At 44.8% G+C, this 18,924-nt stretch overlaps 1 protein-coding gene across 6 annotated transcripts in view; it reads right to left on the bottom strand.

Annotated features, from left to right (window-relative positions):
• MAPKBP1 (mitogen-activated protein kinase binding protein 1) overlaps positions 1-18,924 on the bottom strand; it is a 124,394-nt gene that overhangs the window by 79,757 nt on the left and 25,713 nt on the right. For all 6 annotated transcript variants that reach the window (XM_077927143.1, XM_028723616.2, XM_028723609.2 and 3 more), the window contains exon 3: positions 1,412-1,503. In XM_077927143.1, coding sequence (XP_077783269.1) covers positions 1,412-1,503 — 92 coding nt within the window. The remainder of the gene's footprint in view (positions 1-1,411; positions 1,504-18,924) is intronic.

Genomic DNA, 18,924 nt, shown 5'->3' with positions numbered 1-18,924 from the left:
CAGAACAGGCCCCAACTTTATTGAATACAGTTGAAAGAGGTTTGGGCATGGGGCAAGCTAAATACTTCCGGCCCGCCCGCGGAAGTGACGCATGGTCAATCCAGACAGGGGGTCCTAAGACTTATATCAAATAGATGTGACCCCCACAGGGACCGCTGTTTGGGGGAGTGCCTTTAGCCCCAGATCCCTTTAAGGGGATACCCCAGCATTTGGAGGGGCAGGCAGAGTCTACAACTCCCCCTCCATCCAAAGCAAAGGATTGCCCCAATGCCCAACCAGTTGTGACGATTGCTATGTGGTAGGCAGAACCACCGGGTCGGTGCCAATTAGCCCAATGGGCAAATTCCTACCCAGCCCCTTAAAGGATGGCAACCACCATAGCCACAGCAAAGTCATTGGCTATCAGCTTAAACCGAGGGTGGCTGGGCGGGGAAACCCGGCGCAGGAACAAACAGGCTGAGCCCCAGGTGCTGGCTGCTGAAATGGGCAAGGGGCGGATCCGAGGGAAGCCCACCGTCTGCTCCATTGGCTTCGCCACCAGCACAGCCCAAGCCCTGGCCTACATCCCCATTTGCCAAAACAGGGAGCAGGCAAAGATACAGTTCCTTATAAGAAGGGCACAGCCAGTTTGAATTCCCTCAAAGGGGTGGGCGAGTTTGTTGTCCTTAGGAGCCTAGAAGGGAAAAGGCAGGTGGGAAGAGCCTTGCCTCTAATTCAGAGGCCTGTGGGACACAGGACTCTTCCAGTTCCCTCTCATGTACATATATCTTAACAGAAGATTCACTCAGAAAGGGCAAACAAAAGCAGCATTGCACAGTCACCACTGAAAGCTTTTGCCACTGCATCTAACCCTTACTGAGAACAAGTCAACCCAAGCCACATACTAGTGCTTATCTCTAGATTATTATTGAGATAATAAGAATCGTTTGGACCCACTTAAATAAAAGCTGGAAAGAACAGTGAAAGCTCCAGAATCAAAAGAGTGACCAGGTTCTCTCTGTCTGCATGAATAAAGGAACCACTGCCCATGAAACTTCACACATCACAAAACTACCCGGCAGTCTTATAGAGCATCTTCTGATTGAACAGGCAGCCAGAATCCATCTAATTTTCACATTTTCATCATGTCCATGTTCAGCATAGTACCAAATCCAATTATTATTATATTTAAAAAATTAACACTTAGCTAAGAGCTAGAGGAGGAACCCTAGAGAATAATTTAATTAGTTATGATAGGTAAAGAGTCTTCCTTGCAGCAATTTAAACCTACCCTGCTGATGTTCCTCATAATTGGAGGGAGTTTTATGAGGCTCTTATAAAATGCATCACTCTGCTACATGACAGATTTGGCATAAGCTGTACCTTTAGGCTGACAACGTGCATTCCTTGTGTAACACCCTCAATGACTCACCCAGCTGGATAAGCAACGAGACCACTCTTTGGATCACAGGCCAATCCTCTGCCTCCAGAGACAGTGATTCCCAGCACTTTCTCCAAGGTCACCTAGTCAACAAGAGAAAAAAAGAAGATGAGATGCATGCAGATTGAATTCAACTTCATGTAACCACAAGCTTAAATTTGTGTGCATGTGTGTGAATATATATTGTTTCGGTGGAGACTGGAAGATGCACATAATCAGCAAAGATGCCATCAAGTGTCAAGAGCTGTTCTCTTGATGCAGATGACAGACATATTTAGTAGGTTCTGTGTAGAAGAAGGAGAAGAAAGAAGAAGCTGGTCCATAGCCAGTGTTTTGAGAAGGAGATTTATAGAACTATCACAGTAAATGGAACCAACAGAAAAGCATGGGAAATACCAGGAGTGAGGTTAGAGAAAAAGGAAAACTACTAAGCAATGGACTATGCTGGTCTCACCCAAATCCCTTTTGCGTGTCTGATGTAGCTTCCCCAAGAGATATGTAAAAGCATTCAGATTTAAAGGCGACTATGGGTCATCTCTCTTTCAGGCCAAGGGAGCCAGCATTTGTTCACAGACCAGGGCATGTGGCCAGCATGACTAAACCGCTTCTGACACAATGGAACACCGTGACAGAAACCAGAACATATGGAAATGCTGTTTACCTTCCCATCACAACAGTACCTATTTATCTACTTGCACTAGCATGCTTTCAAACTGCTAGGTTGGCAGGAGCCGGGATAGAGCAACAGGAGCTCACCCCATCACGGGGATTTGAACCGCCAGCCTTCTGATCAGCAAGCCCAAGAGGCTCAGTGGTTTAGACCACAGCGCAACCTGCATCCCTCCTTTAAGGTTATAGGACTCATACTTCCTTTGCCTGAAGCCTCTGAATCCAATATTCCCAGCCAGGTAAGAGTTATTTCTAAACATATTACCAGCAGATTTTAAAAAATTACTTCATTGCAATCACACAATTGCAATTAGAGACTGGATAAAATAGCTTAACCAAGCCCAGCCAATTAGCTTTATACATAAACAGCAAAAATCTGAACCTGAGACTTGTACACCCAGACCTAACAACCTGCCCATTGCATCACACACATTCACGTACTGCCAATCTGGGTCTTGAATCCTGCCTGCCAAACAGTGGCAAAGGAGCCAAATTCATGAGGGAGCAATTCATGTAGGCTTGGGTCAGAAGAACAGCGAATGGCAGAAAATGTATTAATAAATGCTAGCAAAAGGCTTCCTATAGAGTTGCACCACGATGTTGTCAATGCTCCCTTTCCCCTGTGCTTTAGCAAAGTGGTGTTTGGCTTTTATTTTTGGTGCACATACATTATTCCTCCAACAACATTATTTGCAAGATTTTACTAGACTGAATGTTGACTCTTCTGTTTTTAGTTACAATAGTTGGGTTATATCTTTTATCACATTTCCAAAAAGCCTGTAGGGATGGGTGGCACAGTTATTAATCTTCGCGGTTATTAAAAGCTGTCCTCTAGGGACTCCAGCCTTCCAAAACAAGGAAAGTCTCCCCCACTTAGCCTTGCTAACCAGCTTCAAGGAACACCTAAAGATGCCCGTGGGAGCAGATTGCCCAGATTTACCCAAGAAGGTGCCTGGTTACAACAGCATTTCTTTTCGCAAGATCATTTCCCATTCCAATAGAATTTCCTAAGTCCTTTCTTCATATGTTAATAGCACAGATAGCTTGGATTCAAACTAGTGGCCTTAAGGGAAAAGGGTTTCAAAACCTGCTGCCAATCTTTTCCTTCTCTCCACCCCTGTGTCATAGGGTTCATATTCTCTTGTGCCGGATGCCTTGCAGCAGGAAAGAAAAAGCCAAGAAGAAGATAAAGATCCCACCATGTTGCAAAATCAGCATGTCTTTTGAAATGAGATTTTCAGAAAATTAAACACAAGCATTGTTCTTTCTGCCAGTATGTATTTCTGGAGAATGTATTCATACAGCCATGCAAGCAAGAGCTAAGAGGTAACTGTGGATCCTCTTGTGCTTAGGTACAAATAAAGGGATAGTTCTCCAAATGGAAGGGTGTAGAAATTAGAGTCCTCCAACACTGCTGCAAGGTGCACAGGACAATTCTATATGTACCTTCTAATTGCTTTCAGATACCAACCCTGCTACAACATACAATGTTGCCAGATTCCGCACAGCAGCGCTCAAAATTCGTCGGACAATGACCTGTGCCGCAATGCCCCTACCGAACTTCAGGAGGGGGGGGTTGCGGGCTCACGACTCCGCCCACACTCCCGCGGGGCTGTCCCCAGCCTCGCGGGAGCCAGGGATTCCCTCAATTTGCATCCCCACCCACCGCCAGCCAATCGGCTGGCGGCGGGGGCGGGCCTTCAAGAGGCCACTTAAGGTCGGGGCAGCCCTTGGCTCGCCCCTTTTCTCTCCCTACCCGACGAGGTTTCCCACCCACCCGCCCTTTAGGTTTGCCCTTGATTTTGCTTTGGGTTTCGACTGGTCGCCGCAAGGGGCCTGGTAGGAGTTTTTTCCATTTGGCTAATTGGCTGGAATTTGAAGCCACTTGGTTTTTTCGCCTACCTCGTAGCAAAACGTCACAACTCCTGGGTTTTGGCGGTAGGCATTGGCCGGGGTACTGTCATGCAAATGAGATCGGGGGGGAGGAATCGCCATCACCTCCCCCAAGGCTTGGAGGGTAGTTCGTTAAAGGACTCCGGGGGGCATCGCCTCATCCGAAACCTACGGAGGCTAGGGCCTAAAGCGCGCCCCCGAGCGGTAACCCCTCGGGGAGCGCCTAGGGATATGCATCTCGGGTGGCTCCCCCTGTTGGTGCTTAACCCTCACCGGTTAGACCGGTTAGTCTGGTAGGGCCAATGCCTAAAGCCAATACCACTCTTGCCTGTAATCACTAAAGTTGTGGCCATTTTCGCCCATTAACCTAAAATTCTGGTGTCCTGTGTCTTCATTTATTCCATCTGTGGAGGGGGAGGGAATAGCCACGCAAACTACTGTAGCTTTAATGAGCACTCATATCAGAGTGCTCTGTAGATTGATAGCTATAGTCTTATATATACTAACCTCTTATGATCTGCCACTCCCGTCTAATGTTCCTAACCCTTCTTTCAGACTTTGCTAGCTTCCTTTAGATTTTTATAGACTTTTAATTCTTTTTAGTTTTTCAAATCATTTTTCAGATTTTAAATGATTCTACCCCCCCTCCCTTATGCTGATCTATGGCCGTAATAAAGATTTGATTGATTGAGAGTCCTCCAAGGATCAGTATTGAGATCTGTGCATTTTAACTTCTTCATTAAACTTCTTCATTAAACTTCTTCTTGATTAAACAATCACAGGTGAACAGTGAGGTGGCCAAGTTTGCTAATGATACTGAATTGTTCAGAGTTGTTAAAACAACAAGAGATTGTGAAGAGCTCCAAAAGGACCTCTGCAAACTATATGAATGGGCGGGGAAATGCCAAATGCAATTTTAATGTAGGCAAGTGTAAAGTGATGCATGTTGGAACAACAACAAAAAAATCTTAATTCCACATATATGCTCATGGGGTCTGAACTTATACTAACTGAGCAGGACTGAGATCTTGGAAGTCATAGTGGAGCTTGAGGAAGATGTTGTCACAGTATGAGGCAGCTGTGGAAAAGGTAAATTCCATGCTAGCAATCATTAGGAAAGGAACTGAAAATAAAACTGCCAGTGTCAGAATGTCATTATATAAATGTATGGCACCACTGCATTTGGAATGCTGTGTATAGCTCTGCTCTGCTCAACTCACCTCAACATATATATTGTCATATTCGAAAAGGTTGAGAAATCACCTCAAGAGTTCCTATAATGCTACAGAGACAGCTCACTTGAAATGAAAGGCCGCCTTCTCCCTGAGAAATCTGAAGCTAGTAACACTGTTGGCCTCCCACATCCTAGGTAAAAGCAGAAAATCACAAACTCTCGCAGGCACCCTGCACCATCAAATTACTTCATGCAATGAGATACATGGGCATATGAAAAATATGTTAGATGAACCAGGCTGTTCTCACATGGGGGAACCAGCTGCCATTTTCAGTATTGTTTTTGCATTTTTATTAAACTAGCCCATAGTCACTCCCCTCCCTTCACCACCTACTCCAGAGACAGGCAATATCAAACAGTCTTTCCAACACACAAATATTCCTGGCAAATCCCAACCATACACCAAGATGTGTAGCCGTAACACACATGCCTCCAGGTCAAAGAATGTAATGCAATCAATAATTTCATTCTTTAACTCAGTAAGAAAAGACCGTGTTCACTGTAATCAACAGATATGCCTCTCAAATGCACCAAATAAGTTATGCATACATCAGTAACATATGGGCAAATTACTTTTTGCATGTGCAACTCATGAAGTGCTTAGCCATCCTGGAAGGGACTGTGATTATGTACTTCATTTTCAATGCTTGATTTTAACAAGGTCTGTGAGACATTAGGAGACATCTTTCTAGCAGTCAGGCATTTCTGACATTTCACTCAAAATGACAGCTCACTCAACTATCTCTGGACCCTCAAAACCCCGCAAAATCTATTTGACCAGAGACTACACAGGGATAGAAAAAATGAGCATGTACTTCCACAGGCTACTCTGTCATATTCCCTTCCAATCTTTGATGAGCTGTGCACAGACTTACACAAACTAGTGGTTTGGTCAATTAACGGCCCTGACTGCACAGCCTGAAATACCTGTGGAATTGCCATGCCATGCAGGATGGGTGAAAAGTGAGCAGAGAAGAAACACAGGCACGTGGCAGTTTATAGGAATCAGCCATGCTGCAGACACAGTACAAGCAGTCCCTCAAACACACTCTAGACCAGGGCGGCCCAACCTTTCATACCAAGTGGGCTGAAAGAGTACTTCGACATGGAACCTGCGGGTCATACACTGGCTTGCTGCACGGGTGCAAGGCAGCACAAGACCAAAATGTGAAAGCCCCATGCCCTAAAGCCCTCGTGCTGCCTTCCAAAAGCCAGCTAGGTCCTAGAGCCCTCCTACCTTCTTCCCAAAACTGGTTCAGAGCAAGTCCTAGCTAGACTTTAGGGAGGAAGCCAGAGGACTCTAAGTCCTTGTCAGAGCCCGCACACCTCCCTCCCAAAGCGCAGACTTTGCTTATCCAGCTTTGAGAAGGCAGCTTGAGGGCTGGGGTATGTATGTCAAATGCTGCAGAGGGCTGTCAAAAAGGGCCTTGGGGGGCACATGTGGCCCCCAGGCTGCATGCTGGACTGCCTTGCTCTAGACACAAGACCTGTCAGGCTGCCCTCCAGTTTCAATTACAAGCTGCTACAGATGAAATGGACAGAAAAAGGTATGCGCTTGCTCACCCTTCCTCCATTGCAAGTGGTAACAGTTAGATCTGTGGAAGAATAGCAGCACACGCAACGTTCCACAGAGTGCAATTTACTGTCAGAATGCACATCCTAATACAGCTGTACAACAAAAAGCTTGCGCTGTTACATTTAGCACTGCTGGGCTTCATTTGGCACATTCACCGAAGAACGCTAATTACAGTGTGCTGTTCCGCTTAGGGGGGCTGTCAGCATTTCCACTGTAAAGCCTTCATTTTGGGATCTTATAACACATCTGTAATGTATTCACTTGGAGCTAAAGCTGGATGCTAAAAGGGCTGGCACTCAACCAGGTTTCTCTGCTTGTTTAGGATGTGTGTGTGCGTGTGTGTTTGTTTTATAGGGTTTGGTGTTTTCCATTTTCATCACAAAGATCTGAGAAGGAAATTAAACGTGGAGACTAAGTTATATGTTACTCAAGTTAGGGAAGAAGAAGAAAATAAGCAGCTTCAACTTCCATCCTGAATGCACATCCAAACATGCATACCCTTCTGTTTGGTATTTTCCAATTCAAAATAGCTTGGTGTTTTGTTTTTGCATCATCGTAAGAGGATCTTTCCATTTTTCCTCTTTCCCACCTGCAGTCTCATTTGCTCTCTCAGGAGTTGGGCAGACATATTCCAACCACCCTTCTATAAGACTTGGACGAGACTATAATTAAAAGACGAACAAAGCAGGCTGGAGACAGGCTGGAAAAGCCAGAAGTCTTATCAGAGCCATTGTTGCCCGTGGCATGAACACATTTCTTTTGATGCTGCTATCACTTCTGATCAAGTTTTGCAGGCCTTTGAAGCACAACTAAAGACAGAGACAACACGGACAAAAATTGCCTCCATCACCTAAGAAGGTGCCTTAAGGGCAGAACATTTGCCCCTCTAGCCCAGTATTGTCTAGTTTGAAAGGAACCATCTCTCAGGCAGTGGTCTCTCACATCATCTGCTACCCAATAACTTTTAGACTATGTCTCCTCTTACTTACATTTTCTCAAAACTAAAAAGGCTCAGCTACTGCAACCTTTGCCCATAGATGAGTTGCTCCACCGCCTTGATCATTTTAGCTGCCCCTTTCTGAACCTTTGCCAACTTGACAATATCCTTTTTAAGCCAAGGTGACCAGATCTACACACAGTATTCCAAATGCAGTCATACGACAGATTTGTATAATGTCCTCATGATATTGGCAGTTTTATTTTCAATTCCTCTCCTAATGAACCCTAGCACAACTGATTCGTCTAGGTCAGTACTGCCTACTCTGACTGGTACTTCGACACCATTCTCCTCCAACAGAAGACAGGTGGTGTTTCCTTCCCAACGCACATCTCGCTGCTCTTCAATCCCATATTAATGGCTTTTCAATCAAACTTGATTGGATCACAGCTACTTAAGATAAATCTGCTGCAATTTGGAGGGTGGCAAAGTAGGAACCCCGGTGCATGTCAAGGCAAAGGGTGCCTAAGCTAGTGGGGAAACCAGTGTTAAACGTGTTAATTAGAAAGAGGGTTTTTATACTCATCCCCCAACAACACCTGTGGTAAAGAAAGAGAAGGAGAAAAAACATGGGGCCGTATACAATGCTGCCATCCCGCTTATGCAGCAAGCATCTGTTTGTCCAGTTGAACTTCTTCCTTGTCTTTGCTCCCCTTCAGTGCCCCCCCCATGTAGGAGGGACCCTCAGGAACAGAATTTGAAGGTGGCATGTAGAGAGGAGAGGAAGTCCCATTCTCTGTGTGCTGCATTATTATTATTATTATTTTCCCATTTAATACTGGCTTAACATTTTCATGGAAAATCCAATAAATTGCGGGGGCGGGGGGGACAAGGAAACCTTAACACTGGATTAATTTGGGAGTGGGTTGAGGAATATGGGACAGTATTTTGAAGAAGATGATGCCTTGTAGACACTGCTCAAACACTGCATACATGAGAACATCGTTTCCACAATAAACTGCCTTGTGAAGGCATCCTCAGAAGGAAAGACTTTGGAGTAAACATATAGAGGATTACAATGCAAATAAGCAAATTTCCTCAACCGAGGCCTATGGATAACCCTTCTCCAGATAATAATATCTGAAAATTCTATGTTTCTCAAGCAACCCTCAAGAAGATGGGATTTAGCAGCCAGCTTGTCTAAGAAGTGATCCAGGCTTTTGATTTTTTACATTATTTCATGCATGGAACCCAATCAACCATGGACTAAATCAATACCTCAGACCAGGTTCAAAGCATTTCAAAGGCAAATTCTTAGCTGACTATTATGCTTTGCATCACAATGGGTTTTTCTTTTCCTCCCCCCCCCCTTTTCTTTCTCTGTCACGCAGACACAAGTAGTTGTAACAGCTCCTTTCCTTTTAGATTTCAAGGTGCAGCTCTCCCACATCAAAAGTCCACACAACCAACCCACTGCAGTAGAGTGTGCTGTGAAGTTGCTGGAGGATATCAATCATTTATGTTGCATAAAGCCAATAGACCCTTATGTATTATGAATCTCCTGCACACACGAAAAGCAGGGGTGGCAGTGAAAGGGGGGGGTGTAATACAAAATGCTGACAGCTTCTATTCCAATCACTCTGCCAGCTGACACTGTAATGCGTGTGTGGGTGTGCCTGCCAATTTATCACCAATTTGAGGCAGCTAAAACATTGCAAAAGTTTGCCTGAAGAATGGAGAGCAGAGAAGGACACATTTGAGAGAAAATGTGTTCCTTGGCCCACCTTTTTCCACTGTGGCCTCACAATGTTTAACCTTGACTCTCACCACTCCAGTCTCACGGCTATTCTCCACCTCTCATTCCCATTATACCATATTTCTGATCAATTAGCCAAGGGATGAGGGAGCCCGTGGTCCCTGTGGCATTGCTGGGCCTCCCACTCCCATCAGCCCATGCAGGCATGGCCAATGGGTCAGAGATGGTGGGCAACATCCAGCAACGTCAAGGGAACAGGCTCCTCCTCCAATTGCACAAATTCTGTGTGCTGAATCTGTATACCTGGGGTATAAAAGCCAACAGAGAAACAAAAGCGGACATGGGTGTAGCGGGGGGGGGGCGGCAGCTGCCCCCCTAGAACAAGTAAAACAATAGAAATACTTAACTTACTGACCAATCACTTCGGTTCTTATCCAACAAAAGTCCTGCCCCCCCCCCCCACCACAAAAATCCTGGCTACTTTGCCCATGAAAGCAGAGGTAGCAAAACCTTGAGGGAAAGCATAGCGCTGATGCTGAAGAACCAAAAGGCAAATGGGTGATAGCAACTGAAGCCTGCCCACACTCACAACTTATCCCCCTGTGGCATCCTCTTCCCCTGCCCCGTTGACCTACAAAGCATTTCTCCACCAAAAGGTTCACCTCTGGGTATCAGAGACCAGCTAGGAGCAAAGTGACATCAGGAAAAAGGCCTCATTACCTATCAACCCACCCGGTTTCCTCATCCCCTGGTTAGCTTATACATCGTTGTCTACATGTTATCTGACCCAAACATTCCCTGCCCACTCACAGGGTGCCAATGACAACTTCTGCTTGATGGTGGAACATCACATTCATGGAAGGGGCTTTCCACTTCGGACAGCAGCACAGAAGGGAAGAATTAGAACTGGCCAACACCCTGTGGTCCAAAACCTGACTTGCCCTCCTTCACTCTGCAGCCACTATTTTAAGAGGAAAGCACAGGTGTGTGAAATATAGTCACGCCCTCCATATTTAATCTGCTTTGGCCTTGTGTGTGAAGCAAAGCAAAGGTGGCATGTAGCCAACCGGATCAGATTCTTCCCAACCAGGTGCCCTCCACATGTTTTGGACTAACGCTCCCATCTGCCGCAGCCAGCTGTCAGGAAGAATGCTAGAAGGTACTTGTTTGGGGAAGGCTGTTCTCGATTATCAGACTAGCAAATAAGCCTGGCCTACAAAAGCCTGACATAGGAAAAGTGATTAAGATAGAGAGGGTTTCATATAACCCTCTATAGACAAGCCCCAGCCAGATAGGCCCAGAAGCCACATCTCTCCCCACTGCAGGGCTTGAATCTAAGCTCTAGATGCAGCAACATAAATACACCCAGGTTTTCAAATTAAAAATATCCAGAGCAAACAGAAACAGCTTGGGCTGGGTTCCCTGGACTTCCAGATGTGGCTGAACTACAACTCCCATGATCATTTTCCATTGGCTATGGGAGATCTAATCCCACAACATCTAGAGCATGGGTAGGCAAACTAAAGCCCGGGGCCCGGATCCAGCCCTTCTAAATCTGGCCGGGAATCAGTGTGTTTTTACATGAGTAGAATGTGTCCTTTTAAACAGCGGCAAGAGTATTGTTAGCCCAGAAGTGGAAGCAAGAAGAAAATCCGACGAAAGAAGAATGGCAGACGAAATTAATGGACTATGCAGAATTGGACAAAATGACAGGAAGGATTCGAAACTGCGGGACCAGAGATTTACAGAAGATTGGAAGAAGTAGATGAACTATTTGAAGAGCAATTGTAACCAACAAATTACGCTAGTAGGACTACAAGAAGTTTTGTAAGGAGAAATATACGAAGTGTTACAAAGTAGAAAAAGATAGAGATATTGGTTATGAGTTTGAAATGTAATAGGGAAAATAAGAAATGCATACTAAGAGATTAGATTGGAAAATTTTCAGACAGGACTGATGGAAGTAAAAAAATTGAGTAAGATGTAAAAGTATGTTTAATTATTGTTGAAAATGGTATGTTAAAAAACTAATAAAAATTTATATATATATAAAAAGAATGTGTCCTTTTATTTAAAATGCATCTCTGGGTTATTTGTGGGGCCTGCCTGGTGTGTTTACATGAGTAGAATGTGTGCTTTTATTTAAAATGCATTTCTGGGTTATTTGTGGGGCATAGGAATTCGTTCTTCTTTTTTTCAAAATATAGTCTGGCCCCCCATAAGGTCTGAGGGACAGTGGACTGGCCTCCTGCTGAAAAAGTTCGCTGATCTAGAGGACCAAAGTCTCCCCATTCCTGCTCTACACATATGTTTCTATGTCAAAAGTACCTGGCCTTCCTGGAGATCAACCAAATTTCTATTTATCCACCACTACAAAAATAAAATAGGAATCTATGAACAAGAAAGGAAAATTTACATGCAGCAAAGCAGCCACAAATCAAAGCTTTGGAATAAAAATCAAGAAAAATGAAGCATCTAGTGGAGTTAGAAAAAAGTCTAAAGCACAGTTCCTATAAGTAATGTTCAGTAGTTTTAAAAGACTGTTGGAGTCATTTCTGCAAGAGCAATGAAGAGGCTACGATTTATGACTGTTAGTCACCCCTTGATTATGAAAGCTGCCTTTCCCTCTGCTGATTATTTCTGTTTCATACCAGAATATCAGTGCTCGTAACTAGAAATGAACAGTCAAGGAACATCTAAATAGAAAATCGGACAAGATCCACCAGAACTGTGCTAGGTTAATGCAGCTTTCCTATGGAAGGGAATTTCACCTGCCAAGCAGATTGTCCAGTTGGCTGCTTTGTTACATTAATAAATAAACACTGTCTTTGTTTATTTAGATAAATTTATAGCTGCTCTTTAATAAAATCTTCCAGAGGGAGATACAGCATAAAAATATATAATACTTAATACAACAAAACATACTGAAAACTCAACCCACAACAACAGCAACTCAAATTTACATCACAGCATTGCGAATTGAGGGACGCGGGTGGCGCTGTGGGTAAAACCTCAGGGCCTAGGACTTGCTGATCGTAAGGTCGGCGGTTCGAATCCCCGTGGCAGGGTGAGCTCCCGTCGTTCGGTCCCAGCTCCTGCCCACCTAGCAGTTCGAAAGCACCCCTAAGTGCAAGTAGATAAATAGGTACCGCTTTATAGCGGGAAGGTAAACGGCGTTTCCGTGTGCGGCACTGGTGCTGGCTCGCCAGTTGCAGCTTCGTCACGCTGGCCACGTGACCCGGAAGTGTCTTCAGACGGCGCCGGCTCCCGGCCTCTTGAGCGAGATGAGCGCACAACCCTAGAGTCGGTCACGACTGGCCCGTACGGGCAGGGGTACCTTTACCTTTATTGCGAATTGAAGTGTTGTGTGGTTGGGGGGAAACAGCTGTAGTATCAAACTGCCTCATTTCACAAAAACAAATATAATAAATAGTGTGATTCTACAGTAATTCCTTAAGTAGAAGCTCTTCACTGAAAAGACTATATAAAAGAGTGAGTAATAGCACCATTATCCTGCTCAGTCCTAAAAGGGACTTTTGAAAGCTATTCCCCCTTAACTATGGCTATTTTCAGCTGATGTTTCCAGTTCATTGGAACTCAGCATCACTACATTAAAGACAGTTATCTCTGGCAGCTGTATGACCAACACTAGCAGAGCCCATGCTTTGTGCACATAAGTGTGGTACTGTCTGTTGAGCGTAAGGGGCTTATACCTTAGTTTATTGGACCATAAATGGTCTCTATGGCTTTAAATATATACAGACCTGCCCTTGTGTGATGCTCAGGGATACAGTTGTTTTGCTGAGAGCACACAACACACCCCATTTCAGAACAGCACTAAGTTAGGTAATAATTTTTATACAACAGTCTATGCACCCTTTCTTCCAACCTGGAATTATTTATCCACAGAGAAAAAATATCTTGCCTGAAGTGGCCTTTAAAGAAGACATTTGACACAGTACGTTGACTGAAGAAGGGTGTGGTGGTGAATACATCAGCTTCCTGAGGGTTTGCAATGCTATAATAATTATATTTTTTTTAAAGAATCTGAGAAAGGTAGATGAATGGGTGGAATCAGCTAATATGGATCTCGAAAGGTGCTGCGGCTCACCTTGTTAGCTCAACCAATCCTGCCTTTTTAACACTGATCCTTTTAGATCTCTTTCAATGTACTTCCTTTAATCACCCTCGCACAAGCCCTGCATCAATCTCCCTCTCAGCTGCAAGCAATTTCCTCCCGTCTTTCCTCCCTGTTGAATAAAGCTTCTTATAAAGGAGGGGACATTATCGCCAAGTGCCCTTCCAACATCTGAGACTTAAGCCCCTCCCCACATCTGTTGTTCAGCATAAATGCTGACCGTGCTACATGTACAGCTGGTTGGAGGGGGTGGGGGGCGAGGAGAGAATGCACAATCCTCAAAGATACCGAATCCCTTTTAAAACAAAAAAACGGGAGCCAAAGATTAGTGGCACATCACAACCAGCCTCTTCGCTTTTGCTTAGTGTACAGCCAGTCAGCTTAGCAGTGAAATGCTTAAGAGAGTCATTGTATTTGCTGCCATCCAGCTCCATGCAGTAACACAGGGAAGGGGATATAATCACAGCAGCAGAGCACACACTTTGAAAATAAATGGGTTCCTTGCCATTTCAGCACCGCTTCACATGTTACAGAGATTATGTACTTACATACTACTGGTTTTCCTCTTAACATGGAAGCTATATTATACCAAGTCAGTTCATTGCACCATCTAACTCAGTGTCATCTCTGACTGGCAAGGTGCTCCCCAGGTTTTCACAGACAGGTCTCTCCTAGTCCTTCATAGCGGGGATTGAACCTGAAACCTTCTGCATGCAAAGCAGACGCTCTACCACTGACCCATCATCGGATGAGAAATTCCCAAACCCAGACTTAAATCCAAGCCACCACCACCATCCCTCCACTTCCTAACTGAATCTGGGAATATCTACATACTGGAATTAAGAAGTTCACTTAGAACAGCCACAGTTTTTGTTAGAATATATGCTTTGATAAATCATCTCTGACATTTAAGGACCATTTTTGATGCGAAAACTGAAGTTAGTATACAAAGGACCCACAGCGCCTTAAGGTATTATTATCATGCCGCTTCTCTCACTTCAGTCAGCACAAGTTGTGCCACAGTTAAATGCAAGCAAGCATGGTATGGATCTCTAAAATTGACTTTGGGGTATGGCAGGGTTTGGATGTTCTGTCCAAAACAATAAAATTTCCCGTAGATGTGTGTCACATCCTCACCTTAGCATCTGTCATTTTGATTTCCAGGCTGCACCCATTTTAATATTGGACACGATTTTACTTGTCATGTCACTGCTAAACAGAAGGCCCCACAGACAAGTAATACTGAACAATGGATAGATTGTTTTACTTACATACACCACACAAATCTCCTCCTGGTCGGTATTTCAGCAACGTCTACAAGGAGCTTTCTGTCTCTTGTAAGAAAACGAAAAGTGGGGGGTCCTCACCTTGGAGAGTTTGCACAAAATTCAACTCTAAATGCATGCCAAAATCATTCTAAAGCATCATGGGAAATGCTCAGCAACAGGTGGCTTCCCCACAGAGAGTTCCTGTGCTAAGCAACCAACACGAATCATCTTTCAGTAGTGCATTAGCACTGACCACCTGGACGCTCATTAGTGAATAAAAACATCCATTTGCTTGCGATATTGGAGGCAAAGATTCCACTATAGTGTGTGGAGTAGCTTTCCACCTTCTTCTTCTTCTTCATCTTCATCTTCTTCTTTGAATTTCTATACCGCCCTATACCCAGAGGTCTCAGGGCGGTTCACAGATCAATCATCAAAACTGATAGCATTGCAAATAAGCTGGTGCCACTTTGAATCATGCATTCAATAAATCAAGCAAACAAAATGAGTTTGCATAGGCAATTTGCATGCATTTCATGCAGACGGGAAGAAGGCAATGAGAGAAAAAGCAAGAATGACTTAATTCCTGTAAATGGATGGTCCCACGCAACTGCTCAGAATTTGAAGTCATCAGAAACTTGGTATCAAAAGATTCAGCAATGTTAAAGGCTTTGGCTTTAAAAATAAGGATGTCAGCTTACCCTCCTCACCCTTTATACAAATGACTGTGAAGCCCCCAGAGTGCCAACCTCAGGTTCAATTTGAAAGTTTACAGTCATCTCACACCCTATGTTTTAAGGCATACACAAAAAAAAAGGTAAAGGATGAATGTGTACTGAACAGGTACACTGAGAGCACTGTAACCGGCTTGCCTATTTTTATGTGTGAAATGACCCTATGCAGTTCAGGTACTGAAAGGAAGAATTTGCATGATCACAGAAGAATACAGTTTGCTTTCTCCTAACTAAGCAGAAGCACGCCCTCTGGGTCTTTAACAATGAGCAACTATGAATCAATGGACTCGCTCTGTAGAAATGAGGAAGTTAACTTTGCAACCTGAATAACCATTCCTAACTACTTGAATAGTTACTTGTTCTGCGCTATCAAGCCCACACACGTTTTGCATCTAAAGTGGACACAATCACTTCCATTCATTAAACAAAAAACTGGTTCACCCTGTTAAGGATTGCAAGAACAGTGGAATGATTTTGCATGGCCCGGTTTGTATGTTGCATTAAACCATAGTTAAACAATGGTTTCATGTGAACAAGCACCAAGCTAGCGCACACTGCTCAAGAGTTGCCACAGCACTCCTCTCCTGGTCCTACACTATATGGAACCAAGCCAGAGTCTGACTTGCGGTGAGGGACGAATGCTGGAAACGAACAAACCACAAGCCCCGATTCAGATGTCATGTCAAGCCGAACTTTGTGGCATGCAACTGGACCTATGTTTCCACCTTTTCATAAGGGCCCTATGAAGTAGATCATGGTTATTTCCACATTAACATGGAGACTAGTGGCTGAGAAAAATAGTGACTAGTTGAAGGCCACAGACCGAGATAAAAATGGAGCATAGGCCTCAAAAATCCAAGACTAGCACTGGCTTGTACCAATTTAGCACAGTCTGTAAAAATGGTTACTCTTCATGTTTGGACCCTCCCCCCTCTTTTTTTTTTAACACAGGGGTTTCTGGTCCTCTTCCCAAGTTCCAAGCAGAACATAATAGTTACAGCACAGCCATGCCACCAGAGGCTTTATAGGTCAGCTTGAAAAGGCTCCTACTTAATTTAGCTCTCAAGGTCATTAGTTCAATCTGGAGCACAGCAGCAGGAACCACCACATAAGCTACGAAGTAAACTGAAATATACTCAGAGTCGCAAAGTGATTTCATGCTCTTTATTCAGCTCATAGTGGTGAGGAGGAATGAATGAATGTCCCCTCAAAGTATCTGCTTTATATACATTATTTACACAATGGGCTGCACATGATTGGCTAATTCCGGAATTCTACTGTAAGCCAATCAGGTTGTGGATTCACTTCTATCTGGAGCATGATTGGGTAGTTCCTGCCAACCAATCATACTGCTGCATTGGTCTAGGACCAATCAGACTGCTGCATTCTGAATCCTATTGTTCTAGGACCAATCAGACTGCTGCCTTTTGGATCCTATTGTTCTAGGACCAATCAGACTGCTGCAGTTTGGATCCTATTCAACTCAGTACATAACATAAACTGTGTTTGCACATTTAAGCAAACAAATATAACAAGCTACACACCCTGAATTTGTACATCTGGTTCAAGCAAAGGCGAGGGACGGCCACCAAGACGAAACCCTTTGCAGCTGCAATTGGAATAGGAAACAGGCCTGCTCAGTGTAACTTATGTTTGGAGGGGCAGCAGAGGTCTGGAGTAGAGGTAAAGGCAGCAAGATCCAATTATTTCCACTACTTTCAGTAAGATTTGAAGCTGGCATGTACCAAGCCAGACCACTGGACTATGTACCTCAGCCTTTTCTGGCTGCAAGTGCTCTCTAGGCAGGAGTCTCTCCCAGTTTATCACCTGGAGATGATGGGGACTTTTTGCAATGCAGCCCAACAGCAACGGACAGTAAAACCACCGGGGAAGAGGGTCCATCAAGCATAGGAACATAGGTACATTGTCAGATCATTGGGTGGTTAGTCCATCTTGTCCAATATTACCTACACTGACTGTCAGTGGCTGTCCAGGGTTTCAGGCAGGGTTCTCTTCCAGGCCTACCTGGAATGAACAGGCAGTACTCCAGGTGCAGGCTGCTCAAATGGGCAAGGGTCGGATCCAAGGGAAGCCCACCGTCAGCTCCGGCCCCTGGCACAGCCCAAGTCCCAGCCTGAGTCCCCATTGGCCAAAGCAGAGTGCAAGCTAGGATCCAGTTCCTGATAGGCAGTGAAGGGCACTGAAGTTCAAGCTCCCTTGTCGGGGCACCAATGAAGCCTCTGCTGTCCCGCAATGCTGCTGTACAAAGAGGGTGAGCGGATTTCTGCATACACAGCAGCACCTCTACCCAGAGAAGGCTGGGGAGGGAGCTGAGCAGCAACCAGCATGCAGGAACACCTAGGCTCTCACCACACTCAGCAGGAGCCAGGGTGCTCCTGTGTTGCAAATTGGCTCCCGCCACCCTCCAGCAACCAGTGCACAGAAACACCCTGGCTGTTGCCAAACATGGACGAAGCCAGGGCATATCTCAGAGTGTTGCTGCTCTTTCGGCTTCTCCACCTGGGGTGAGGGAAGATGACTGGCAACATGGCACATTGAAAAGCCTCCCTCTCAGCAGCAGAAGTGGTGGGGCGAGCGGAGTGCTGCCTCTTGCACTTCCGCCGCCTGAGGAGGGCACTTCAACCAGCTCTGGCTTTAGCACTCCCTTCCCTGAGAGCGATAATCTCTCGTTTCTTTTAACTTGATGCCAACTGCAAAACAAAACAAAGAAACAAGGAGGCTGACAAATACAGCTGTAGCTCGGAAGTCGAACGGAATCCATTCCAGAAGTCCATTCGACTTCCAAAACGTTCGGAAACCAAGGCGCGGCTTCCGATTGGCTGCAGGAAGCTCCTGCAGCCAATCAGAAGCCACAAAAACCATGACGGATGTTTGGGTTCCAAAGAACGTTCAAAAACCGGAACACTCACTTCTAGGTTTGCAGCGTTCGGGAGCCAAAACGTTTGAGTCGCAAGGCGTTTGTCAACCAAGGTACGACTGTATCTAGCAGATCACAATATTCTACTGCAAGTCTGTGTTTTGATTTGGTGTCCCGTAAGTTGCAGAGTAGCATCAGCTTAAAATGTAAGAAAGCACACACTCAATAACAGCTCTGGACACATGGAGATGCAGCTGTTTCATTTGTGCCCTCTGGCTTTGTGGTGAACCAAATGGCGCATGTGTACGCACACAAATGAGAGATACTTGTGGGGAATGAGGTTTTGCTAATCCAACTGCAGAGCCAGAAGCTGCTCATCTCCCATTGTCTACATGATCAGGTGACACTATTCTTAATGAAA

This window comes from Podarcis muralis, chromosome 1, assembly GCF_964188315.1.
Source record: "Podarcis muralis chromosome 1, rPodMur119.hap1.1, whole genome shotgun sequence".
In the NCBI taxonomy this organism is placed as follows: Eukaryota; Metazoa; Chordata; class Lepidosauria; order Squamata; family Lacertidae; genus Podarcis; species Podarcis muralis.
This window is presented reverse-complemented; position numbering and strand designations above follow the sequence as displayed.